A 24143-nucleotide genomic window follows, 5' to 3' on the forward strand; every position below is an offset into this window, starting at 1 on the left:
TCAGCCTTCCGAAACAAGACAATCCAGAATTTCTGAGGGCATGGAACTCGACCCAACATTGCCAGGAATTCATTCCATACCTCCTTCCCCATCAATAAGACCACTCGAGGAGAGAAATCCGGTCGGACGTACCCGGATGAGCTCTGGCGATATCACTGGAGCAGTACGCACCCCTGGATCCGGCTCGTCTACTCCTACGCGCTGATAACTTTCGCGGTTGATGATCTGTGACGATGCGTTTAGCTTGTAATACTTATTGTAGTTTTCAATGCGTTGATCAGCGTACCGACGCCGTAGGATTCCAGACTATGTATTTCCCCTATAATGAGACGGTTCGCATAATAAGTCCTGTACCCAAATCCGTGAATTGAGACCAAAAATGTAGGTGAGTTCAAGGCCTGTGAACCTCTGTGAACTGAACATTGTTAAGGCTTGTTCCGTTACAACGAGGGAATCTTCAAACATTATCCAAGAGGAAAGCATATCTGCGGCTTTTTTCCGGATGTGGTGGTACAAAGTCTTTATCATTGTAGCTCGGAACTTGTGAAACAGGATCCTGGCCCGTAGGTGTCATCAATTCGTCGGATAAGGATAGGAAGGGATAGGATTAATGCGATCGCGAACTGGGGGAAGTTGAATGAAATTAATTCATAGAACGCCGTTTTGCGTACAAAGTCGATATTAAATGAGAGTATGACCTAGACGCAGGGTGCGCCTTTGACCCACGAATTGAGCGCGATTTTAACTATGCCAACACGGGAATATCGAGGCCATCATAATGGTTGCACTGACTTCAAGGGGTACGTATAGTTATGCACCTATCAGTCTAATTCCAGAAGAAAATTAACAATGTATATATCCTTTATGCATACTTTAAAATCTGTGCAACATTTCATAGAAAAGTCCCGGGTGAAAGGAAGGCGTAGTAAATCAGTCCCAAACTAACTTTCCCTTTTCGTCAATCACAGCTTTCATTCCTCCGCTAGTGGTTTTCTTTCCTCCGCTTTTCCCATACTGAGCCTCCATTCTGGCACTGTCCAGTTCACGTTGGTGCCTAGCAAGCGCTGCGATTCGCTCTCGCTCTGAGTCCGCCTTGGCAGATTTCTCTGCTTCACGTCTAGCAGCATTTTGCCGTTGACGTTTGTTCATCGTCTCCGGTGCAGTCGCAGTTCTGCTTGTTGGAACGGTCTGTTCAAAGGAGGTAGAGACCTTATTTTCTAGAAGATCGAGTAAGCATCCGACTACGATTCATACTTATAATCGAAATGAAACCTACTGGGACGTCCTCCGCGCTTCACCACACCCCAACCATCATCTTCCCTATCTGCCTCGGCACCATCCGCGTCCGGTTCACCACTTGGTCCATCACCACCAACAACATCCTCATAATCACCCCAAGAAAAGCCTGCCGCGGGTTTGTCACCGGGTTGTACCCGCATAACGCGGGAGTACGACGGATAGTCTGATCTGGCGAGCATGCTAACAAAAAACAAAGAGGCTGGTTAGTGGACTAACCATAATGGAAGGATTTCGATAGGAACGGAGCGGGGAAGAAGAGCAACAAAAATTCGGCCGCATTTAATAAGTAGATCAAAATGAACGCGGCAAGCTGAAGATTGATGAAATGCTAATATCATCAAATACAGGGGATGCGAGGAAATGAACGAAAGAAAGAGAAAGTTAAAGGGAGAAGAGAGCGAAATGTAAAATAAAAAATACCCACTCTTCGACACCGGTTTTCCTCGGTTTTGGAAGAAGTCGTTTGGCAAGAGGATGTCGTTCGCTAGACCCACCGAGGACATCCTCTTCCTCATCTTCTCCATCCTCCTCCTCTTCAGTTCGAGTGTCTACTGGAGACGAAGATCCTGTAGTAATACTAGTCGCTTGACCGACGTCACTCGTGCCTCCGGCTATGGAAGACGTGTGAATCTTGTCCGCTCGATGAGTGACTCGTGTCCATTCTCCATCGGTATCAGTTGCTAGTGAAGCTAGAGAGGCTGTAGATTCTTGAAGTTGTTGAGCAGTGTTCGCCTTTGAAGGAGTAGGTACATCTCGAGTAGACGTACTGGAAAATGATGCGGAAGGTTTAACCTGCGAGGGAGCCTGCTGTTTCTTCTTCTTTGACTTGGTAGAAAGTTTTGTGCTGGAATTAGTGACATGGCTGCTATTCGAGTCTGCCAAAGCCGCGGCAGCGGCAGGTGATACTACTGATTCCTCCACAGCTGTGTCCGGAGCAGCCGAGCTCTTGGCCTGAGCATCCGCTGCCTTTCCGGCTTTCTTCTTCTTTCCTTTTTTGGCTTTGGGTTTTCCCTCTGCTCCACTACCTGCAGAGCTATCTGGAGCTCCATCATCAAATTGTCCCGGAACAACTGCAGGGAAAGGCAAGATGGAGATATTCTCGGGTGTTTTAATACCTTCCGTTATTGGTGTTGAAGTACCGGAGGTAGTATTCGGTTTCTTCTTTCCTTTGCCTTTCTTCCCTCCTCCTCCTCCGACTGTTTTAGGAGATGTAGAGCCGTTGGCAGGTTCAGAAGAGGTTACTTGTTTGTAACCAAAACCTACTGCACCAGCAACAACAGCGGCCGTAACAAGCGCCTCAGGGGATAAATAAGATTGTGTTGTACCCATTTGCTCAGTACGGAGTTGTGAGAAGAGTGTATGGAATTTAGGAGAAGTAGAAACCAAGGATTATTTTCAAATGAGCGTACGGCAGACTTCGATAATGCTTCAGGAAGATATGATATAGTCGAAGAAAGAGTTAGTGAGAGTCTCTGACGTGGAGACGCTGAGGCCCGTGACCGAGTACCGGCCCGGTGACCCGTATACGCGTTCACGATATTCGTCGCGTCTTCTAACTGCAAGAAAATATTCGAACATCACAAGGAAAATATGATTATGGCCTGAGACGGACGGTTGATGTCTATTCGGAGAAGGGTCTATTCTAATTTTCTGACACTGCAAAATATATGGCTATTATAGTACAACCTTTCGAATCCTTGGAGGGTCATGCGATTAGAACAGTCATATTACCACTTGCAACTGTATGATTCGTGACACTTGCAGAAATTTCACTCATTTCTAATTTCAGGATGTACAGCCAGAACTCGATAGCAGCGTTCACAAGTATATTTAGCCCCTGACAGGAGGATGGTTGCGTCACAAAACTCATGTTGATGAAAGCTATCGGGCGAAAAGCCCGAACAGCAGGTATCATCATCTCTTCACAGGCCTCATCATGACCGTAGATTCTACCACTGGAATCCACTCGTTACCCATTTCCCAACGCCCACCAACATCATGGAAGCAGAAACTACGAGCTCTTGCTTTCTTCTTTATCTTCAATCTAGGATGTTCGATGATAAATGCTTCGCAATTCGTATTCCTTCTGCCTTTACGACTTCTTCCTTTCAAATGGTCTAGGTCACTTTATGATGAAGGAATTCGTTACACGAAGGGCGCTTTTGGTTGTCTTCTCGGTGCGTTCCGTTTCATCGCCTGTACATTCATCGACTGATCCCCGATCATGTAGTCCTCATGTGTCAATGGTTTTCTCCAACCAGCTTGAAGATCACTTTCGAGGCGAACGGGAAAGGAGCAATTCCTCAGGATGTTGTAGAAAGTATACTTGTGCGAGATAAGGAGGATAAAGTGGTGTCCTTGAACCTGCCAAGCAAGTTCGTTTATATTGCGAACCATCAGGTGTTTTCGTCCTCCCCTTACCATTTTGCTTTGCTCTAACATGACGCAAGATTTATGCAGACTGGTGGTACGCTTGGTGCTTTCTGTACTATATGTCTTCCGAGGCGCACCGGTACATCTATATCACTTTGAAGAAGAGCTTGCGCTGGGTTCCTGTAGTTGGCTGGGTAGGTACAATCCGATACTCTCTCATCCATACCAAGTAACGCTAACTTGATAATCAAAAAAAGGGAATGCAATTCTTCGATTTCATCTTTCTTGCCCGTTCATGGGCTTCAGACCGACGACAGTTAGCCGTACATCTCTCGTCATTGGGCAAAACTGCAGAATCAGATCAAATGCCCCTTGCGTTCATACTCTATCCTGAAGGAACGCTTGTGAGCAAAGATACACGTCCAATATCAAAGAAATTCGCCGACAAAATGGGAATAGTAAGATTGATTTCTGCGTCAAGTTCGAACGGGAGACTAACTCAGTCTTTTTAGAATGACATGTCCCATGTTCTCCTTCCAAGATCAACTGGCCTACTATACAGTTTACGCTCACTGAGTCCTCGTATCAGTAACTTACATCTCATCGATGTGACAATGGTTTATCCTGGTACAGTGTTTAAATCTATTTCTTGCCATTTCGCGAGTAGCTCATCATTTGGAACCTTCAGGAATTCCACCTCTAGCTTATGGGCAAGATTATTATACCCTGAGATCCATGTTCCTCGACGGCGTAGCACCTCCTGCCGTCCATATGCATCTGCGTCTGTTCAAAGTGGAAGAGGTCCCGATAGGCGATTTATCGGACACAGAGTCCTCGAAAATCCCCGACACTTCACCCGACAAGCATGCGGTCGAAGTAGAAATTCCGACTGCAGAGAAAGAAGCCTTCGACTTGTGGTTGAGAAACTTGTGGCAAGAGAAAGACGAGTCTATCGGGCGTTTCCACAGGAGTGGCAGATTTTCTGAGGAGAAACTGCCGGTATTCGAAGTTCCATTGAAGTTGAGACGCACAAGGGAAATTTTCGACGCGTTCTGCTTCTTTCTACCTGCTACCGTCATAGGATATCTTTGGAGTAAACTGAAGGCGTAATATTGTACTTTAGGATACAAGCTTGACTGATCACTGGTCTCTCCGTTCTTGGATTTGTTTAACGAGGAAAATGCTCGAATCCAAGAACCTGTCAACACAGTGATGCAAACAGCTCTCTTCTCCCCGAGAGAACCTAGTTGAGGGAGTGCTCGTGACACACCTAATGCAAAAAATTAGACATGAAAAATCCATATAGAATTGCGACTCACTTGTCCCAACACATGGTTGTAAGGCTGTGAATCGAGGAATGCAGTTTGGCCTGGGTTTGTTCCTTCTCGAGAAAGGTCGCCAGTTCTTTCTGTAGAATATATATTAGCAGCGTAACCCTTCACACCTGCACACTGACTTGAGTCGTTTCGTCGAATTTAGGAATGTCTGCCATGGTGGTCGTGAGCTGACGAAAAAAAATAACTCGTGTATTGTAATTAACCGGGCCGTTCGACTCGATGTATTTTTGCTTCCGAACTGTCAAGTGTCAAATCAACGAACTGATTTTTATGTTCCAACATCGATCTTGGTAAGAGCAGCTTTGCCTTTTCTTCACTTGATTGCTCAGTTCTGATTATATATGTGCGTCTTTCCATTAAGAGACCTGCAATTTCCAGGAGATATAATTCTTCTCCTTGTGGAATAAACTGCGCGTGTGATGTGCGCGCCGTTGGTACACGATTTGTTTTGATTAAAGGAATGCAAACACCTCTATCCCGTGCATCTTCAGTATCGCCTCGTGTTTAGCTCGTCTTCCTTTATTATCATCACTGCGAATACCATATACCAGCCAAATATGTCAGACGTACCACCAGAACCCATACCTCCGTGCGTCTTTGATGATTTCTTTCGGTGTTCGATTCTTGATTGACATTGTTCAGTGTCGGTTATTTAAGTAGGAAGGCCCTACCAATCAAACGCAACGACGCGGAAATTCTCACTAGGGAAGACGTTCAATATGATTTTCTACACTATATCTTTATGGACGAGACCGCTGCTTTCACGCCCCAAACCGCTGCTTCTGCTTCCAAAATCACCTTCCGCGAACTCTACGTGAATGCCTTATACCACTCGAACAAATGCTCCAAGGTCTTGAAGGACAAGATGCTCGAGACGCCCGAATTTGGTGTTGAACTAGCCAAAATATCTCTCCTTACCAATGTTGGACGGATAAACACTACAATGGCCTGTGAATTTTTTTTGTTTTGATCTGGCATACGTTCCATTCAGTTGCTGAAATCTATCAAGTCTTTCCAGAGATGAAGACCGCTCTCCGCACCTATCATCCTGTCCCATCTCTCCAGAAGACAGACGGTAACGCGCAAGATGCCCCACGAATAAAAAACTGTCTCAAGGCTGCCCTTCTTCCATCAGAATTCAAGTCTCTTCCCCCATCAAGTCCGGAAGAGGTTCTTGAAAAAAGAGTAAGTCTCGGAGCCTCATGGGAAAGCACGACTTACGCCACACAACTAGAAAGCCGGTCAATGCCCTCCTACAAGCATCGTAAACCTCATCTTTGTTCTCTCCAACCACGCAGCTGTAAGGTTGCTGTCTATCTCATTTCTACAATGTCTCAATGTTAAACAATCAGCCTCTCGCCAACATCCATTTCGATGGAACCGTCAACTTCTTGGATTTATTCTTACCAAAAGCATTGGCTTCATCCGATCGTGCAAAAGCTTTCCTATGGGTTATTTACCATTACCTAGAGTCGGACCAGTCTCCGAACCCATTCGATGCCCCAAATACGCGTCCAATACCGGGCAAAGCACCTTACATGCGCCCCTTGACCCGTGCGGAAATGAGGAGAGAAAATGTGGACACACCGGAAGAGCTGGAATGGGGGAGAAAGATGTCTGCTCAGAGGAACTCTTTCTTACAGAAACTTGTCAGCGCCATGGAGAGCGAGAAAAAGTCGAAGCCTGCTGCACCCCATTTTGTGACAGGTATCTCGTTCTTCGTTTTGTGCCTCGCGACTTTTCGTTCTGACTATCGTTATCAGCCGCACCACAGTCAATCTCTAACCCTCATCGCACACGATCGACTCGTCGACATCCGGAACCTTCTAAGGAAGATGGTCCCTTCATGTACTATGTCCCGGGAGAAGACCCATCTGTGTCCAATGATTTAAAACATCATCGCCGCGGCATTTACAGCAATGCGACCTCTCCTATACTGCCATCATCAATTCCTTTACCCTACTCTCCGGACCCCGTAGTCGAAATGGAGGAGCGACGGACGCTATCAGTTCCGACACCCACCCTCTCAGACATGCCTTATTTTCCTGATCTTCATCTTGACGGTAGATCCTTACTTCAGCGTAGGTTTCTACTCCATGAGTTCTTTGATTCACACATTGACCAGGTCCATTGTGCATTGCATGTCTAATAGAAGCGTGGCGGTCTGTGCTTACGTCTGATCCACTGTTAGACTCTGACGAGGAGAATGGAGACGACGGAGACATTCGTACTGACTATGGTGTGTAGATCTTCCTTCCATGGTGGTCGAACGCAATCTTCATACATACTAATCTGATAGCGCAACGCCTGAGCCTCATCTCCGCCATAAGAGGCCGACCACCAACACCAGAACACCCTTCACATTTAATACAACCTAGTTATTCGTCTTCCCGTCGACCGACAACATTTACACGTTGGCAACCCGTGGAATCATGGGACTGACCAACTTATTTTCTACTCTCATGTGCTGCCAAGGACTTCTACTATTGTATACCAGTCTATTCCTTCTAGTTTTGTATGATCATACGACCACACACTATCCTCTTAATCGAGCTAGGTTTTAGGAAGCAGCAGAAAAATGAATAGACTAGCCCATCATAATACTACCACCTTCAGAACAACAATCTACGATGTAAGTCGGAAATGTAGAAATGTGTAGTAGGCAAACACCTTTGTGTGAATAGTAAAGAACGTGAGCAATTACCCAGCGACGGTTGAGACCAGCTCAAACCGGTCAGGCAATCACAAGATTTAAAAAAATGCTGACCCAACCCGTATCGTACACTCTACACCCGGAGATAAGTAATGTACAATCGATTGAAAAATGTATGATCTGCGAACGAAATAGGGAACACAAGTCTTGAATCCCGCACAGGCATTAGCGCGACATCAGAACGCTCCTTTAATTGAAAGCACAGGATGTTCGAATCCTGCGCGGGGTCTCGAAGCAATGTCAGCAGGAGCAGAATGGCGTTTCCAGCGACGATCAAGCATTAGCTTTGGAACGGATTCATGGCCCTGCAACACCCCATCGTCGGACGGGGCTACTCGACGCCGGAGCGTGGAAAGCATATCCTTGGCCTTACGTTCGCGCGACTGCAAAGCGTTCAAATTAGACTCGGACAGCTCCGTTGGAGACCGAGACGAGAAGCTTGGCACAACCAAAGTTGTGACTTGAAGTTGCGGCGTCAAGGGCGAAGAAGGAGACTTTGGAGGTGGCAAGACAGTTGCTGGCTCAACCTTGGAGAGCTGAGGTGTTTTGATAGGAAGCTGCGATCTGCCAATGCCCGAGATAAGGGGCGAACGTTCGCCCACAGGTGCAGAAACCTGACGCTGGGCGAGGAAATTGGGAAGACGGGTGGTACGCCCATTACTTTCGGAGCTCATAATGCGGACATGGTTGGGACCTAAACGAGCGGAGATCTGCTCGAGAGAAGGAAGAGACTGCTTGGAATTCGTATATTTAGGCCCTTTGACTTTGACAAATGATTCTTGGTAAGGCAGTCTATAATCGACTTGCTCTACCCATGGATCAACAGGATAAGAAAGAGGGCCGGTAGGCGAATCCTCGTTCAGAGATTCAAACAGGGCAAGTGGAGACACAAGCCCAGGCGAAGGGAATCGAAAGTGGAATACAGCGGGTGATTCTGGAGGAGTTACAGGTTGGTTCGTAGCAGTCGGCGATGGAGGGGCAAGCACTTTGGACAAAAAGAGAGCCCTTCGCTCGACTGGCTGGAAATGAGTTTGAAGATATGATACAGCGAACTCGTGACACGAACCTTGCTTGTTCTTATGTGCTTTAAGGGCAATTTCTTTACGAAGATCGCTATCCTTTTTGCCTCCGGAAAACGCATTTCTTTCGCGCGTAGCCTTCAAAAGGGCCTCAAAGCGGTCGCGCTCAAGACCTTTTGCTTTGTTATCGGTGGGACCGAGAGGAGAAGGCAGGTTTGTGGAAAATTTCACATGAGTAGGCGGAGGAGTCAGATGGGTGGACCTAAAGCCGTCGTCGTCATTTACAACTGCTTTTACCCAGGAAAACGGCGAGAAAGGTTCAACAATAGGTTGCTCTGGAGGAGCTAAAGAGATGGATATCTGAGGGAGTTCCGCAGCGAGGACCATTTCCAAACAAGAAAGAGCGTATGTTGAAATACAAAACGTTGTAAAGGCGACCAGCACCTGAATAAATCCGTAAATCAAGAACTGCACGGCGAAAAAGAGACGAAGACCGAAGGAGGGCCAGCGAGAAATGCCCCGAACACAGAAGAACAAGAAGAGAAAGATGGAGTGTTGATCACAAATAATTGTAAAAGGACTTTATTTATATATGTTCATCACGCCTTTTCAGCCTAGCAACATCGGCTATGTGTGCTGTCAATTCATTTTGCTATCAACCTGCTATCAACTGTGAATTTTGGAATACTCGAAAAATTACAGCCAGTTACAGCTCGAGTGTTATCCTTGGCCTTGACAATGACAATGTCGATAGAGAGCTTGTAGCCCATAACCACGGTTATGTGATGCCTTGAGCGTCGCAGAAAGTATTATCTTATGTAGATTGTAATCAGGTCTAGCAAGGCCCAGCCTGAGCTTGGTCCTGCTGACTGCTGCAGCTATAAAAACGCACTGCGGTTCCTACGGTCGTTCCTGGTTGGTTCAAGATATCCCGTATTCACCATTAAATAACGAATGGAACTGGGCGACAAACCACCAAGGTCGTCGCGGTTCCCCGCGCCTTGGTACTAGATTTACTTACTTGCGGTTAATGAAGAGTTTAAAAAGAAAGATATCCCGTATTATACGAACACCCAATTCAACGAGGCTCGGGCGCTTAGGATTTTCTTACTGATTTTTTTTCATTTTTTGTCCTGGATTCCGAGGAATTGAGCGTTCGCCTGTTGTAGATTGAAAATTCTTCCCCTAAGATTTGGAACGGCCACTCTACCAGTTCCACCATAGCTTTATACGACACTCACCCGGCTTTGCTCACTATTGGACTTATACGAACATTTCGACGTAGATTTGGGTCCAAAACCCCTCATATTATACGCACCAGTAACGAGTGAATTTTCAGGGGTCCCTGTCCGGATGCTTCCATGCAGACCGGGTCGATTTCCTTTCCGTTGATCGGACGAGCTCGCTATAGGATGGTAGAAGATGGTAGAAGAAATGCGCTGTCCAATAGTCCTGATGGGAAGTCATCCATTGAAACTGTAGATGGTAAATGATCAATTTTCCCTAGTACCAAAACATCTATGCTGCAGCCTTCGCCTCAGCGGCCTCACCCAACTTCTTCTGGAACAGCTTGTAAGCGTCGGTCCAAATGCGAGCGGTATTTCGGTCTGGAAATTCCAATAGAGATGGTAGCAGATCAGCACTGAATTGCTCCGAAGATTCTCTTGGAAGCAAAGTTGGCAAGTGATCGATAGAAATGACGGACAAAGGGGGAAGTTCAGACCTGGCATCGTGGGCATCAATCAGCAGTTTCCAAAGGCAACATGTGCATCCTACTCACGGTAGATCAACTCGAACAGTAGGCTCCGAGAAAGTAGTGTTGATGGTGTAGATTGGAATTGGATTGAAAGGGTTAGTCGTATCACAACTAACGTCTACGACAACAGTCAGCCGCCTATTTTTGCCAGCAGCAGAGATAGTATCGCGAGTTATGAATGATGAAATTTTGGAGCTGAGGTAAATGCAGTTGATGAAAATGTCGACATCGAGGATCTCTTCAAAGGGACCTCCTTTGGCTGTCTCTGCCATGTCCCATTTGATGATATCATCACTGTGAGTAGAGGCGTTAGTCCATAACATCTATCAAGAAAGCAAAACCTCACTCTTGAAGACCGATCTTTTTGAAAAGGTCCACAGCACCTCGACCACAACGGCCAAGCGCGCCGATGACAAGAGCTTTCACGCCTTTTCCACTGCCTCCGAGTGCCTTCTTGACATCTTCAATCATGGCCTCTTCATTTGGGTATGGGTTAAGTTGGCCAAGTTTTTCACCTCTACGCTCAGCAGCAAGCGCGAGGGCGCCTGCGGCAGCACCCGCAAAGCCTGCATGAAAACCAAAAGCCGCGACACGACGGCCATTTGCGTCTTCCAAAAACTCCAAGTCGTAAAGGGTGCCATTTCCGCGATCAAAACGCGATAGAATGTCTGCCCAGCCAGCCTGATTTTTGTAACAATGGGCGAATTGGATGTGAGAATGAGGAAGAGGATCGGTCGATGCCGGTAGTTCCTTTAGACCGATGATTGGGATTTCCTTTGGAGCCGAAGGCCATGAGTTATTCTCAACTAGTTCACAGCCAACACTATAGATGAGGTATAGATCAATGTCGACTGAAGTGGAAATTCGACATACGCCTCGTATTCAGAGTCATCAAAAATCCTCTGTTCATCACGCTCGACAATGATCTGGAAGCCTGCGTCAATGAGTTTTTTTGCAGTCGTAGGAGTGAGAGCTGCGCGTCTCTCGAATTCCTTTTTTTCGCATCGCAGCCAAAACGCAGGTCGAGTCATGGTATAAGATTCAAGGAATATTTGACGCCCGTGCAAAATTTGGATGACTCAGGCCCCCCACGTGGATTATCTGTATGATCAAATATCGGCGCCTTTGACGACGCCGACGTTCCAATGACCGAGACTAGCGTCGAGGTAAACTTTTTGGCATTGGCCCCGTGTACCAACTGATTTATCCAAAGGAACTTCTCAGGTATGCGGAAGAATTGAAGGGCGAAGGGAACGACCATTTTCGAGCTCGAAGGTGGGAAGACGCGTTGGCCGCCTATCGCTCCGCTCTTGGCAGACTTCCCAAACACAAGCCTATCCCAAAGTCAGAGCGGAATGTAGACATAGATGAACTCTCGCCAGACCCCAATTCTTCTGGTCAAAGTTCGAACGAAAGTCCAGTAAGGAATGAGGTCGATGAAACGCCCCTCACGGAGGAAGAAATGCAGGTAGCCAAAGCTCGGTCCGTGTTGAATGCCAACATTGGTGCTTGTTATGTCAAGTTGGTGCGTCTCTTCTTTGGAACAAAATCTGTTTCGTTGCTCATATACGATCTAGGGCGAACATAAAGAAACCGTGAATGCTTGTACTGCAGGTGACGATTTTGGATTGGAACATGCACCTGTTTCCTTAACATAAATTTATAGCCCTTCTCGATGATCCACATTATGTCAAGGCGTTACAACGACGTGCGGCTTCAAACGAACAACTAAATACATGGTCATCATTGTCCTCTGCACGGGAAGGTGCGTCTCTATACTATGATGTCAATCAATATCTTCGAACCCGCGAGTACAGATTATAACACGCTGCTTAGTATTCTTCCAAAATCTTCAAAGGATTCAAAGGAAGTTCAGCGGTTACTTCGACTCTTACAGCCTCGACTAGAGGTAGCCCAGAAACAAGAAACTGCAGAGATGCTGGACAAATTGAAAGGCCTAGGGAATAATATCTTGGGTAGGCACTCTAGGTCTACATGATTTCACCCCGCTCTGAACCAATCAATCGTCAGGTAATTTTGGTTTATCGACTGACAACTTCAAGTTTATTCCGAATGGACAGGGTGGATATTCGATGAATTTCAGCCAGTAAAGAAAGACTGTGACAAGAATGGACATTGTACTTTTTAGGTCGTTCATTGTACGCACACCTAGATACATTTGTGTATAGCTCTATGGAAGAAAATGAAATATCAATGTTGCTCTGCACCAGACATATAGCCTTCATCGGAGAGACGATATATACATTTACCAAGCACGTATGACAAGAAAGGAAAGAGTTGATAGGCGATTCCAAAAAAACTCCAACCATAAACATGAACAGAAGCCACAGATGGATGCCCTGTAGAGGGTTCAATCGAATACATAACGGTTGTTCGGTGCGCTTTTGATTAGTCTTGATTGTAACCAATTGGAGTAGACGGAGAATAGCGGAGAATTTCTGTGGCCACGGCAGGCTTCGAGAATACGAAGGATAACCTTTTGGAGTCTTCCGATATCGACGCTATTTGCATCCAGGCCTTAATCAAGTACTCGCATAGGGTTCCGAAATATGATGCGGTCCTTCAAGGGCAATACCTGTAGTAGCATGAACATTAGGAGTTTGCATGAAAAAAAAAAATATTCACGAATTCACCCTAGCGAAAAGCTTCGAGCGGATCAAAGCTATGGGGACCGGACCATAATCTCTCGAGTCTCGCGAATGTGTCATATTGTCGCCGCAAATCCATATATGGCCTTTCGGTACGAGAACGTGCTCTGTAGAGGGTGCTTTCAAACCAGTTGGGTCGACACAAACTACATCGCCTGGAAGACCTATAACGCGTTTGCAAACGATGGCAGTCGGGTCGATAGGTGACCTCACAACAATAAGGTCTCCTCTAGCCAGCGAAGCAGGATTCAGGCGAAGGCTGAGTCGGTCTTCAATGACTACTTCACCACTTGCAGCAAGTGTGGGTAACATTGAAGGGCCTGACATCTGCAACCTTTTAAAAACGCTGACCTGAAGGGTAAAAGCCCTCACATACCAATGATACAGTCCCCACGTACTCCAGGAAAAGATGAGTGGCGCATGCAAGATTTACGATCTGTTTAATATCTATGTTATACATTGGTGTGTATAATGTCGTTCTTTACCTTGAAACTTGCAATCCCAATCCTCTTGGTAATATTATATGGCGGCTTGAAGCTGGACTTTGCATGCTTGATTCCGTCAGCAACCCGATGCAATGTTCGTATCATGAATAGACTGAGAGAAAGACGTAAAAAGCGGCCCGACTCGGCAAACCTTTTTCTCCTCGATTATCATGTCCTCGTTCAAACGAAAATCGACCTCAAAAACAGAGATACTACCTGGAACTCGAACTTCCCCTGGCTCAATCACCAATATCATCACATCTACTGGTGTCCCTTCTTTGGACGACATTCTTGGAGGTGGACTGCCTCTGTCATGTTCACTGGTTGTCGCTGCACCAGATCCACATTCATCGTACGGAGAGCTGGTACAAAAGACCTTTGTTTCTCAAGGTCTGGCGTGTACGCAAGATGTCCTTGTCGTGGGTAGTAATCAAGATGCATTGGAGTGGGTCAAGGGTTGTATGTGGTTCCATAACTCCGTATCCTCTAATTCTTCTTTGGAAGAGGGTAATGAGGGTCAGGAGCCAGAAAATGCAGAGCAGAAAATCAAAATTGCCTGGAGATACGAACAAATGAAACAGTTCCAGACTACAGTCGGATCGGCATCGTATGTAAGTTTGCCTCGGTGTACTGGCCTCTGATTGTCATATTCAGTTTGCAGAGTTTCTGAAGACTTTTGTCGCACGTTTGATCTCACAACTCGTATACCTTCTTCTACAATTGAAAAAGCCCTGCAAGACGGACGGCTTATCACTTGTGACGTGCTCGATATTTTCGACTCGATTCCATCGTCAGGACCTATTCCAGCGATACACAAGATCATTGCTCGTATCGAGGAGATTCTGTCGCAGCGTTCTTCGAAACCAAACACACCATTGAGGATTTGTATACCAGGACTTGGTAATCATATATGGGACGAGCTGCGCAGTCAAGTACTTTAGTATTCTCTTGATAGCTACTACTACTCTTGCTGACACAATTCTATCAGGATGTATTGCGATTCTTTCATCAGTTACGCTCGCTCCTTCGACGAAATCCTTTAGCCTGTGCATCCATCAGTCTTGACCCTCGTATCTCGACGGAGGCATGGGGTGGTCCGGGCTGGATACAAAAACTCGGGTGGATGTGTGACGGTTTAATCACACTGGATGCATTTACTAGTAAGTACTCGATTCTTTATTTGCTGATTTGATTTGACCTAGAACTTTCATTAGCCAATCCCTCTCTTTCATCGCTCTTCCCTTCCCACCACGGCATGGTGTATATCCACACACTTCCTTCCCCACACACACTCCTGTCTCCAAGTGATCGGTTTTCAACTTTACGCGGTCTCTCCGCTTCTGTTTCCGAAGGTGGAAATAGCAGTGGAGAAAATAACCTCGCGTTCAAATGTACGAGGAAACGATTAATCTTTGAGACTATGCATCTAGATGTCGAGGGTGGAGTAGGAGAACGAAGGATCACACCGGCACCTGTCACCAACGTCATTGATAACAGCGCTCGTGTAACTACTGTTGTACCGGTGTCCGAAACATCACTTGCTTCTGTCAAAATCGAAGTCGAGCTGGAGCCCGTGGCTGAAGTCAAAGCTGCCCGTATCTCGAGCGAGACTGCATTTGACAATAACGGAGGTAGCGTCGTCGAAGAAGCTCAGGAACGGAAGCAGCGACTGAAGAAACCTAAAAAGACAGTAGCCTTTTTTTCGGATCGACCAGATCTATATGACTTTTGACGCCTTATCAGCGTTTTTGCTATAGTGAATCACAATCTAGATTCTAAACCAGTCTCTCACCCCATGTACCACTTCCTATCAATGTGGATTGCAGCCGAGCAACATTTCTGTTCATTCATACAGTGGCTATGGTTGCAATGACCATCATTATTCGAAATGAGTATCATTAAACAAAAGCTGAAGTCGAGCTCCCTCTATTCTAGCCTCAACTATTTTCTGGTAATAAACTCGAGTTTCCAAAACAAGTAAGTCCAAGTGCCCCAAGTTTTTCATTCAACTGACATCTTTGTGCTGATATTTTCTGAGCAGAATATTCAGAATACGTGCCTGACACTGAAACTTCACGCGTCATAATAATGTACTATCTCGGTATTCTCGCGTCTCAAATTTTGTGGCGTTAGGGTTCTACCGATGAAATCAATACTTAATGGGCTATCCTTTGATTATACAGGTAGATGAGGATATGTAAGTTGCTCATAAATGGAGTTGGAGCTCGTAGTTCGTTCACCCTTGTCGGTCGTATTGCAGTTTTTAATCTGGATTAGTCACACAGCTGCTGCAAGTATCACGTTTTGTATCTGCCCTACTTATATCTGATATTCAAACCTCACAGTCTTGATCAAGAAGCAAGTACCATACTACCAATCTCATAATGGCCGGTGTCCTGTATGTTCCCTTTGATTAAATGAGAAAAACAGAACACTCTGGCGATCCTAGATTCATTGGGACTTATGATTCTCTGCTACTCCTGCAAGCGCATCGATCTCGACTGTTATGACTTCTCCGTTTTCATGTGACTACGAAAGATGGGATCTCCTGCTGCGGCTTCAGCAAGTGCAGATACAAATAGGCCTGTATTTTTTTTCGTGAGTTTCTTCGAGATTTGATGGCTTAAAGTAGCCAGCCTCAAAGAGTCTTTTATAAATACCATGAAGATGAACTGATTAATCTAATTTTGAAAACCCAATACGAGTATAGGCGGTATCATTCTGCCTATCTTTTGTCGTAATCTTCAGCATTCCCTTCGTCTACGTTTGGCCAGGAATACAAGAAATCGGCTGGGATGATTCGGTAATACCTAAGACCCAGGTGCGATGTTCTCACTAGCCTGTAATGGCAGCAGTATCCCCACCTGATCGATTTCGACAACACCTTTCAACTTGAAGAATAGTTCACCTTCAACTCGGATGAAGAACAATCAAATCACAATGCCGTGTGATTCCCCATATACCGCTGAGTGCATTCATTGGGGTCGACGTGCTTCGGGCGTTGGATCATCTGACCCGGTTGTGGCCCATCTCCGTCTAGAGATAAAATGGCAAGGCCGGGGATAATTCACGACGATCCCTAACTTATTGCGGGTTTACGGAGTTACCAGCGAAGAACAACGAAGCCAATGATAGTATTAGTATGGATTGATACTGTTGAGAGGCCAAACAACGCAACCTATTGAAAGCTTTACATGGCACCCTCCCAATTGTTTTTGTACTGCAGAGATTGAGACCAGTGGGTTTCTAACTATGATGCCTGCACAAGTCACCGGTACCAATGATCTATTATTTCATCCAGTCAAATCGCCAAGGAAGCTCTGTAATCATGTTCGCCACTGAGACCTGTATCAATATGCAACCACACGGTAAGTGTGGACAGAGGAGAACGCTTTATATCCTTTTGCTTCTCTTTTCTCACAGCGAAGCTACCCCAGCCATTCTTCACGTTGCCTTGCAGCCAACTTGCAACATACTAATTTTTATCCTAATTTACCTCAAAATGTAGGTCACATATTTTGTTCGTCAATTTGACAATTGGAACAAACTCAGTGATCTACCTACGTCTGAGGATATCCTGACTTTTCAAATGGTCTGTACCAGTTCATGATTTCTCATTACAATCCCGGTTTCATGACTCATTACTGTGTTCAAGTTATGAAGACTCCTCTCGAAGTAGGTTATCCACAGCAGCGAGGAGCCCTGCCGGCTGAAAGAGACGGCTTTCCGAAGGGGTGATTAATCCGAGTCGTATTCCTCCCAACCTCCGCATCCGACCTTATCGCCAGCAACTGGAACCCTCTCGAACGTTTACTAGAGCAAGCTTGACTTTCTTTCCTTTAAGTAGTCAGCCTCTATAATCACATTTCAAGTTTATGAATAACCTGTCCACTGAGCTGCCTGAAGCCCAATGTCTCGATTGACTATGTAGATGAGTGAACAATTCAGATCGTCATCGCCTGTCCATGATTGCATTCATTTATTTTTTCTTATGCCGTTTGTTCGCATGCTGCAGCTGCCAGGGTGTATGAGCAAAGTCTAAGATCGCTACCGTTTCGTTGGCTATGATTGCAGGAGGGACCCTGGCATGTCTGGACAAGCTTAGCAATGTTGAGTTTCCTGTCAAGTATCTACTGCCATGACAGGATGAAGTCGGATGAAGCTTGCAACGCAACGACGAAACAGTCCCTTTTTTTACCGCGGTTTGCATCCGGGACGTCGAGAGATGCGAGTCTCTCGGGACGGGGTAGCCCTATTCAGATATTCGATGAATAACAAGTGGATTATCTTGGATTTTTCATTGAGGGATTTCGTACTACGGTCGGAAAGGGGTTATGTGCCTGATGAGTATGTTGCCTCTACATAATCAAGCTCATTGGTGGCTCTTGCGAAGGATTGACAGCTCTGCAAGGTTGTACGAACGCGCAGTCTTCGGCGAGCGAAAAACACTCTGGCATTCATATTCATCTATCCAGGTTCCATCATAGGTTTTCTATTCAGGCATTTAACAGCGGCTACGTATGTCGTATGCTCATTATCAGTGTAACCATCATGATTGCAACAGGTTGCAAGTCGAATCTGTTTTGAAAGGCTGTCCACTGCCGCGGCTTTGCTATTTCTTTGTAAGAAGCTGAGCACCATAGTGTTTGCCAGTGGTACTGCCGAGGATGGAAAAATCGTTACAGCTGACCTGAGTGAGGAACTCCAATACGAATTTGCTTTTGTCGCGATTAGTTGAGAGTCATTAGAGATGCGAGCGGTGGGGTGTGGGGGTTATGAGCAATGCCGCTGAGGGCAATTATCTTGAAAAGCCGTACTTATGTTTGAGACTTTGTAATTGATGATGTGTCTGTTGATGGACTTACAACCTGGTATTTCCCGAATACTCACAAGGAATGGGATTGCGTTTGATATTACCTGATGGTCCAGGAAAGGGCATATGAGGTCAGCTGTCGGGAAATACTGGGTTGGAGACCAGAGAGCTCCAGAGAGTCGTAGAAGTCAGGAGGAAGTATGGCGGGAATACGGCGGGAATATTGGGTCAAGGGGCTATTCGGGTTAATGCCTCACATTCGGGACACCAAAAAAGCCAAAAGTTGTAGAAATTTTTGAGCCTTTAGGAGTGAGGATATAAATGGAAATAAAATGCCGAACAGTTTGATGATAAAATATAATACGTGACTGTCACTTGCTACTATAGTTATAACCTTTCGGTCCATGGAATCCTCGTGGATGATTTCAGACAAGGAAATTGAAGGTCTGTGCCAGTCTATTATTTTCAATGTTGACCTCTTACCACCACTATCAACCTGCAGAAGGACTACGGAGCGGCCGGTCACGGGTACCTGTACCACCAGAGCCTCCAAGTCGAAATCCGCTGCTTCGTTCAGCTTCAGCTGGAGGGCCTTTATTTCGCTCAGATTCTCTTCGTTCACATTCCTTTTCGCGCCCAACCAAATCAATGCACGCTCAACTTCCTGATCCATCTACTTACCCGGACCCATATCCTTCTCGCAATACTCCATACGCAGTCTCATCAGCAGAATCTTCTACTGCTTCGACTCGTTCTTCAGCTTATACCAGCTTCGGTAGCACTATCAATGACCTAGCACATGTACATATCCTAGAGTCTGATGATCTAGTCGGCCTTGGGATCACCTCTGACTCTGTTGTCCAACTTCTCGGTGGTGATACAGTCCCTGGTCAATCTAGAGCACCTATAGACCAGACTAGGTGGTCAGACCTGTACTCTTCAGGTGCTCGGTCGCGATCTTCATCTGTTGCCAGCAATCATCCCGTCGAACACGCCCCTCCAAAGCTCAGAGAACAATCCAGTTATGACATGAGTTGGAGTACTGTTGATGAACGCGACGAGGTGGGAATAAGTGAAGACGAGACTGATGATGATCACCTCCTCACTGAAGACGATTTTGATGACGAGTTGGGAGAGGAAGAACGGACGTCCGCTGTCATCGTCGCTGAAGAAGGACGTGGATTGATCGTGCAAGCAAATAACATGCCTGTTCCTCAGTTGCAGGTTCAATCTGGTATGTTTTAGCTCGCCTTAGTTCAACTCATATTGTCTACAATCGCTCGTCTTTTTTTAGGGACTACACATCTCCTCATCGGCTCATCTACCACGCCAAACGCGATGCCCTCTTTTCTGACTAGCACTATTCCTCAAATATCCATATCTCTTTTGGCCCTAGATATCTCTGCAAATTTTCTTGGCGCTTTGCCACCTGTGCTTGCGCTGTGCCACAGTCTAGAAGAGCTGAACATTGCATCTAACCCACTCCGGGTATTGCCCGTCTTTTTGGCCGACTTGACCAATCTTCGGGTCCTCATCGCGGACGCCACCGGCATTGCAACTTTGCCCGACCCGCTGGCTGATTTGGATAAGCTACACACAATTAGCGTTCGAAGAAATAAGATGCACGCGCTTCCCAGCTGGCTCTGTCTTCTTCCTGCTCTGCAGGCTCTTTATGTCGACGGAAATCCTTTTCAAGGTCCTTGGAATGCTCTCGTCGAACCTCTGCTGGCTAGGATACCAATGACTCCCGTGTATCCACTTTCCACACCCACCTTTCCGCTTCCATCTTCAAGTGCTCAGAGTTCATCTTTTGACACTTCCGATATTGATCCGGACGAGCTAAGTGAACCCCCGAGCTCTGCTCAAAACGACAATCGGTTTGCCTTACGTGGAGATGATTCGGAGGACCATACCATTACCCCTGACAAGGCACCACTTTTAGCTAGAAGGATGCCTTCACAAGTCGAGAGCGTCAACTCACAGAGTACTAGCCAATCCTCGCGCATTTCCTCTCGCGCGTTGCGGAATCAACCTCAGCAACTTTCGCCTCGTCCATTGACTCGGACCCGTACTACGCCTAATCGGTCCTATTATCAGAATCGAGGGAACAAAAGTCCAATATCTCCTAATCACCCCCCTTCCAATACCAGTTCTACAATGCCAAGCCCGCTTCCTTCCACAATCGATTCACATCATTCCGAAGATTCAGGGTATTTTGGTGACCATGAGATTCGGAAGATGAAGAGTGCAGGGGATCTAAGGAGAGGAAGGTCTGCAACTGCTGGCTTGGAACCCTCGCCTCCAGAGAGACCTACGCTGTCGCACTACGCCACAACGTCTCGTTCTAGCTCTAACTTGTTGAATACGGGCTCACCTGGCCGATCTTTGACTGACTCAGAGAGACCCGGTATGCCAAAACGTTTTGCGAGTTTAGGCGCAGCTACGACATTATCAACACCTGAGCCAGTGCAACGGCCTAACAAATCCTCTCGCCCGGCTCTCACCAACTCCATTTGGGATGATATATCGGAAACGGACGATTCAGTGGGAGGCTCGCCCTCATCGAATCGCGGTTCGCAAGCCACACTCCCTGCTCGTACCTCTCCCCCATCAAGATCATCCGGCACGGGAAAGGAAGGCCTTGATAGCAAGACGCCCAGTCGGTCACGGAAAGATGGGAAAGAGAAGGGCAGCAGATGGGGTTTCTTTAAAAAGATGTCGATGGGAAAGATGAGGCCTGATATTCCGCCTTCTAGGCCAGGAACAAGCAATGGCCCTTTGAGTCCGGGCTCAGGAATAAATACTACCTCCCGACCACAGTTGAGGAATGGTAATGGCGTTATCGGTAGTCCTGAACGGTCAAACCAGTTGCCCCAGATCGACATGAGAATATCGACGACTGGAGCTCTGGACGTCATGACGAGACATTTACCGACTGTGGTCGCTCCGGAGATCGAACAGGTGGCAGAGGATGAGGATGAGCCACCACCTTCAATCGCTAGAAAGATTTCCAGAGAAAATCTGAATATATACCCTAATCCTTCCTTGCTCGCATCTACCAATGACCGCTCTGGATCCGCTTCTTCACTCCTTCACCCTCCTTCACCGACCCCTCGATCAAGCAAACGACGAAGTTTCCTACCTATAGATATTAATGGACCTGGCTCGTTGAATATACCCATTCCCGATAACTCTCGTTTCGTTCCAGCGGTCACTGCTACCAACGGCGAGGGCCTAGATCACAATGACCATGTGTCAGAAGACAACAGGGAGCCAACTCCCAGCCAGTACATGTACACCATTGATCACGACGATTACCTCAGAAAAGAAGAAGAGCGTGCGAGAGAAAGCTACACTCGTGCTCTACGAAGCGTTATGGCATATTTAAAAGACATGAACGACCTGGGTCTTTCTCAAAGCGGAGGTGCTTCTGCTCCTGAAGGCCCACGTTCAAGAAGGCCTACGATGGCTATAGATGTCCCAGGGTCTCGAGAAAACTCCATGGCGTTGAGTGGCTCGACGGCAGTGTCGAATTCAGAGGCCCTCAGAACCCTCAGTGTTGCTACAACCGACAGTACAGGATCCAATGAAGAGAGGAAAATAAAAGATGATAAGGCAAAGAGGGCAATGGTTGCCAAAGAAATTCTGACGTATGTGGTGTGTTCTTTGCTCTCAAATAATTTTGTTTCACACAGTGCACCTTTATCAGAACTGAGCGAACCTATGTCAAGGGACTACAAGAATTGATGGACATATACATCAAACCTGCTTGTGCAAACGTCACCGTCCTCAGTGGCGTTGGATCGAGTAAAGAAACTGTTGTACCTGCTCCAGAGCGGAAGATTGTATTTGGTGCAGTTGACGCGTTAATTTCTTTTCACAAGGAGAGCTTCTTGCCTTCATTGGAGAAGGCTGTAGCACCTCTCATGAAACCATCCTCAAGTAAAGAAGACCTAGACGGACAACTATCGTTAGCCGTCGCGACATCAGTCGGTGATATGTTCTGGAAGTATGCCGCATTCATGAGAATGTATTCCACGTACATAAAGTGCGTTACCCGGGATATACTTATGATATTTTACTCTAACAGACAATCTACCTCAGCAACTTCGATAGTGCCGTCCAACGGGTGAAGCATTGGTCGACTTCTTCCTCGCCCTCAAATACAACCTTGTCACCTTCATCAAGTACTTCTCAATTGGCTACCATGGGGTTAGCAATGTCGGCCATGTCAAATCCCAACGCGGTTGCAGATGGTGCAGTAAATGCAGGCGCGCCCAATCTTTCCAGTGGCCAGCGGAAACGAATACGTCAATACCTAAAACGATGTCGACTAAACCCTCAACACTCTCAACTCAATCTCGAGGGATATCTGTTGTTGCCTATTCAGCGGATACCAAGATATCGTTTATTGGTGAGTTTTTGAAATTCAACGTTTGGAGCCCACTAATATTCTTGTTTCAGCTTGAAGAACTTCGACGGAGCACCCCACTACCATACGACTATATGGAAGACCAACTGGACCGTGCTCTGAACGAAATATCTTCGTTAGCGAATAACATGAATGAAGGCAAGCGGGAAGCTGAGGCGCGGCGTAAACTCGTCACTTGGCAGACCCGAATCAGAGGGAAATTCCCTAGTCCGCTAGTTCAACCACATAGGTTTGTTGTCGATCCGCCAAATTTCGATATCTCATCTAACATTGGACATTTGCTATAGACGTCTGATTATGGACGGCCCTCTGATGCTCACGAGAGTCGTGCGGAAAGCCATCGTCACCTTTGAAGCAATTAATGCTCAAGGTGACGCAGCCACTGTCGATGTTGATTGTCTAGCTCCAGAGTTAACACCCAGGGCGCTCCTTGGGATTCTTTGTAATGATCTCTTGGTTTTATGTAGAGATCCATCTGAAGGGCGAGATATCAACTCTCCAGTAGATCTCTGGGCTGTTCTTCGGATGCAGACTTTGCCTCAACCAGCCAGTATTGTCCATGGAAACGGTATGCGCTTCGAACTCGTCCTTATTTTTCTGGGCTCAATAGTGCCCCCAGCCCTTCGCTTAGTAGATAACAAAGCTATCCTATATTTCGATGCTCCGTCTGCATCTGATGCTTTGAATTGGTATCGAGGTAAGGCGAAGAACCGACTAGTTCCATTATCCGGCACTGACTATAAGTTTAGCAATCAATTTACATATCCCGGCTTCAAAGACATAGACTCATTGGCATCTGCATATCTTGCATTCTATCGACGCTCCTTTAAGCCTTTGCATCTTCATGTTATAGCATACATAGCTTAGATTTGCTGTTTTTCTCCCTCGGTTTTTCATTGTGTTGCGCTCATCAATCCTTAACCTATTATCACAATTTATGATTCTTATAGCTGCTTTTGACTGTGCTTTGTTAATTACCAGAAATTGTTATTGAGAATCTGTGTTTACGGACCTACGGCTTTCAAATTCCAATCACTGAATTATGGAGATGGTCGGAAAAGAATATAACCTCTCGGTCCCGGCATGTTCAGTAATATCGGAGATACCCCTTGATTCGATTTGCCTTAGTGTTCTTATCGTACCGTACGCTACCGTACGTTGAGGGTGTAGAATGCAAGCTTAGTGCCGAAAGCCTGTCCAACATATATTTCTGAGTCTATGCACTCAACAGTATTTAAAAGTACCTA

The 24143-nt window shown here is 46.3% G+C and overlaps 10 protein-coding genes across 10 annotated transcripts; 5 read left to right on the top strand and 5 right to left on the bottom strand.

Annotated features, from left to right (window-relative positions):
* Positions 1 to 720: 720 nt before the first annotated feature.
* On the bottom strand, positions 721 to 2849 carry C8R40DRAFT_1080471 (uncharacterized protein). The gene is made up of 3 exons (XM_046227087.1): positions 1724 to 2849; positions 1277 to 1479; positions 721 to 1217 (listed from the first exon to the last, which is right to left on the bottom strand). The coding sequence occupies exons 1-3, from the start codon at positions 2626 to 2628 to the stop codon at positions 931 to 933; spliced, it is 1395 nt and encodes a 464-aa protein (XP_046091599.1). The 5' UTR covers positions 2629 to 2849; the 3' UTR covers positions 721 to 930.
* Positions 2850 to 3032: 183 nt separating this feature from the next.
* On the top strand, positions 3033 to 5189 carry C8R40DRAFT_1243644 (acyltransferase-domain-containing protein). Its single transcript, XM_046233593.1, has 8 exons — positions 3033 to 3041; positions 3098 to 3476; positions 3530 to 3699; positions 3750 to 3866; positions 3930 to 4130; positions 4185 to 4299; positions 4361 to 4942; positions 4992 to 5189. Exons 2-7 carry the CDS (start codon positions 3236 to 3238, stop codon positions 4780 to 4782), a joined length of 1266 nt encoding a protein of 421 aa, XP_046091600.1. The 5' UTR covers positions 3033 to 3041; positions 3098 to 3235; the 3' UTR covers positions 4783 to 4942; positions 4992 to 5189.
* On the bottom strand, positions 4813 to 5083 carry C8R40DRAFT_1032623 (Tim10/DDP family zinc finger protein; the record flags this gene model as incomplete). Its single annotated transcript, XM_046223276.1, has 2 exons — positions 4813 to 4942; positions 4992 to 5083. Coding segments are annotated over 2 exons (222 nt in total), but the record flags the coding sequence as incomplete, so codon positions are not given.
* Positions 5190 to 5224: 35 nt separating the features above from the next.
* C8R40DRAFT_258138 (uncharacterized protein) lies at positions 5225 to 7675 on the top strand. The gene is made up of 9 exons (XM_046234511.1): positions 5225 to 5299; positions 5371 to 5598; positions 5652 to 5959; positions 6019 to 6194; positions 6244 to 6309; positions 6362 to 6716; positions 6773 to 7090; positions 7162 to 7248; positions 7309 to 7675. Exons 2-9 carry the CDS (start codon positions 5567 to 5569, stop codon positions 7449 to 7451), a joined length of 1485 nt encoding a protein of 494 aa, XP_046091602.1. The 5' UTR covers positions 5225 to 5299; positions 5371 to 5566; the 3' UTR covers positions 7452 to 7675.
* Positions 7676 to 7898: 223 nt separating this feature from the next.
* C8R40DRAFT_1165473 (uncharacterized protein) lies at positions 7899 to 9128 on the bottom strand (the record flags this gene model as incomplete). The annotated part of the gene is made up of 2 exons (XM_046230693.1): positions 7899 to 8737; positions 8789 to 9128. The coding sequence occupies 2 exons, from the start codon at positions 9126 to 9128 to the stop codon at positions 7899 to 7901; spliced, it is 1179 nt and encodes a 392-aa protein (XP_046091603.1).
* A 1131-nt stretch (positions 9129 to 10259) lies between these two features.
* On the bottom strand, positions 10260 to 11528 carry C8R40DRAFT_1065540 (saccharopine dehydrogenase; the record flags this gene model as incomplete). The annotated part of the gene is made up of 4 exons (XM_046225676.1): positions 10260 to 10464; positions 10522 to 10791; positions 10844 to 11320; positions 11371 to 11528. The coding sequence occupies 4 exons, from the start codon at positions 11526 to 11528 to the stop codon at positions 10260 to 10262; spliced, it is 1110 nt and encodes a 369-aa protein (XP_046091604.1).
* A 114-nt stretch (positions 11529 to 11642) lies between these two features.
* On the top strand, positions 11643 to 12608 carry C8R40DRAFT_1065541 (TPR-like protein; the record flags this gene model as incomplete). Its single annotated transcript, XM_046225677.1, has 6 exons — positions 11643 to 11663; positions 11711 to 12022; positions 12075 to 12111; positions 12164 to 12262; positions 12315 to 12473; positions 12529 to 12608. 6 exons carry the CDS (start codon positions 11643 to 11645, stop codon positions 12606 to 12608), a joined length of 708 nt encoding a protein of 235 aa, XP_046091605.1.
* A 428-nt stretch (positions 12609 to 13036) lies between these two features.
* Positions 13037 to 13478, bottom strand: C8R40DRAFT_1165476 (signal peptidase I family protein; the record flags this gene model as incomplete). Its single annotated transcript, XM_046230694.1, has 2 exons — positions 13037 to 13093; positions 13152 to 13478. The coding sequence occupies 2 exons, from the start codon at positions 13476 to 13478 to the stop codon at positions 13037 to 13039; spliced, it is 384 nt and encodes a 127-aa protein (XP_046091606.1).
* A 179-nt stretch (positions 13479 to 13657) lies between these two features.
* Positions 13658 to 15759, top strand: C8R40DRAFT_258897 (PAXNEB protein-domain-containing protein). Its single transcript, XM_046234513.1, has 5 exons — positions 13658 to 14258; positions 14313 to 14583; positions 14640 to 14811; positions 14866 to 15628; positions 15693 to 15759. Exons 1-4 carry the CDS (start codon positions 13822 to 13824, stop codon positions 15381 to 15383), a joined length of 1398 nt encoding a protein of 465 aa, XP_046091607.1. The 5' UTR covers positions 13658 to 13821; the 3' UTR covers positions 15384 to 15628; positions 15693 to 15759.
* A 3173-nt stretch (positions 15760 to 18932) lies between these two features.
* On the top strand, positions 18933 to 23680 carry C8R40DRAFT_1034133 (uncharacterized protein; the record flags this gene model as incomplete). The annotated part of the gene is made up of 8 exons (XM_046223401.1): positions 18933 to 19698; positions 19759 to 22114; positions 22174 to 22512; positions 22569 to 22878; positions 22929 to 23125; positions 23184 to 23464; positions 23516 to 23593; positions 23646 to 23680. 8 exons carry the CDS (start codon positions 18933 to 18935, stop codon positions 23678 to 23680), a joined length of 4362 nt encoding a protein of 1453 aa, XP_046091608.1.
* Positions 23681 to 24143: the final 463 nt, after the last annotated feature.

This window comes from Lentinula edodes (genome assembly GCF_021015755.1).
Source record: "Lentinula edodes strain Le(Bin) 0899 ss11 chromosome Unknown C8R40scaffold_2, whole genome shotgun sequence".
In the NCBI taxonomy this organism is placed as follows: domain Eukaryota; kingdom Fungi; phylum Basidiomycota; class Agaricomycetes; order Agaricales; family Omphalotaceae; genus Lentinula; species Lentinula edodes.

Excerpts from the sequence above, each read along its gene's own strand:
- C8R40DRAFT_1080471 (XM_046227087.1), bottom strand. The coding sequence starts at position 2,628 with ATGGGTACAACACAATCTTATTTATCCCCTGAGGCGCTTGTTACGGCC. Across the intron at positions 1,480-1,723 it reads AGGAAAACCGGTGTCGAAGA|CATGCTCGCCAGATCAGACT; the intron begins GTGGGTATTTTT and ends GTTTTTTGTTAG. Across the intron at positions 1,218-1,276 it reads GAAGCGCGGAGGACGTCCCA|AAAATAAGGTCTCTACCTCC; the intron begins GTAGGTTTCATT and ends TCGATCTTCTAG.
- C8R40DRAFT_1243644 (XM_046233593.1), top strand. The coding sequence starts at position 3,236 with ATGACCGTAGATTCTACCACTGGAATCCACTCGTTACCCATTTCCCAA. Across the intron at positions 3,867-3,929 it reads GGGTTCCTGTAGTTGGCTGG|GGAATGCAATTCTTCGATTT; the intron begins GTAGGTACAATC and ends AATCAAAAAAAG. Across the intron at positions 4,131-4,184 it reads TCGCCGACAAAATGGGAATA|AATGACATGTCCCATGTTCT; the intron begins GTAAGATTGATT and ends CAGTCTTTTTAG.
- C8R40DRAFT_258138 (XM_046234511.1), top strand. The coding sequence starts at position 5,567 with ATGTCAGACGTACCACCAGAACCCATACCTCC. Across the intron at positions 5,599-5,651 it reads CCACCAGAACCCATACCTCC|TGTCGGTTATTTAAGTAGGA; the intron begins GTGCGTCTTTGA and ends GACATTGTTCAG. Across the intron at positions 6,717-6,772 it reads TGCACCCCATTTTGTGACAG|CCGCACCACAGTCAATCTCT; the intron begins GTATCTCGTTCT and ends TATCGTTATCAG.
- C8R40DRAFT_258897 (XM_046234513.1), top strand. The coding sequence starts at position 13,822 with ATGTCCTCGTTCAAACGAAAATCGACCTCAAAAACAGAGATACTACCT. Across the intron at positions 14,259-14,312 it reads ACTACAGTCGGATCGGCATC|AGTTTCTGAAGACTTTTGTC; the intron begins GTATGTAAGTTT and ends TTCAGTTTGCAG. Across the intron at positions 14,584-14,639 it reads GGGACGAGCTGCGCAGTCAA|GATGTATTGCGATTCTTTCA; the intron begins GTACTTTAGTAT and ends CAATTCTATCAG.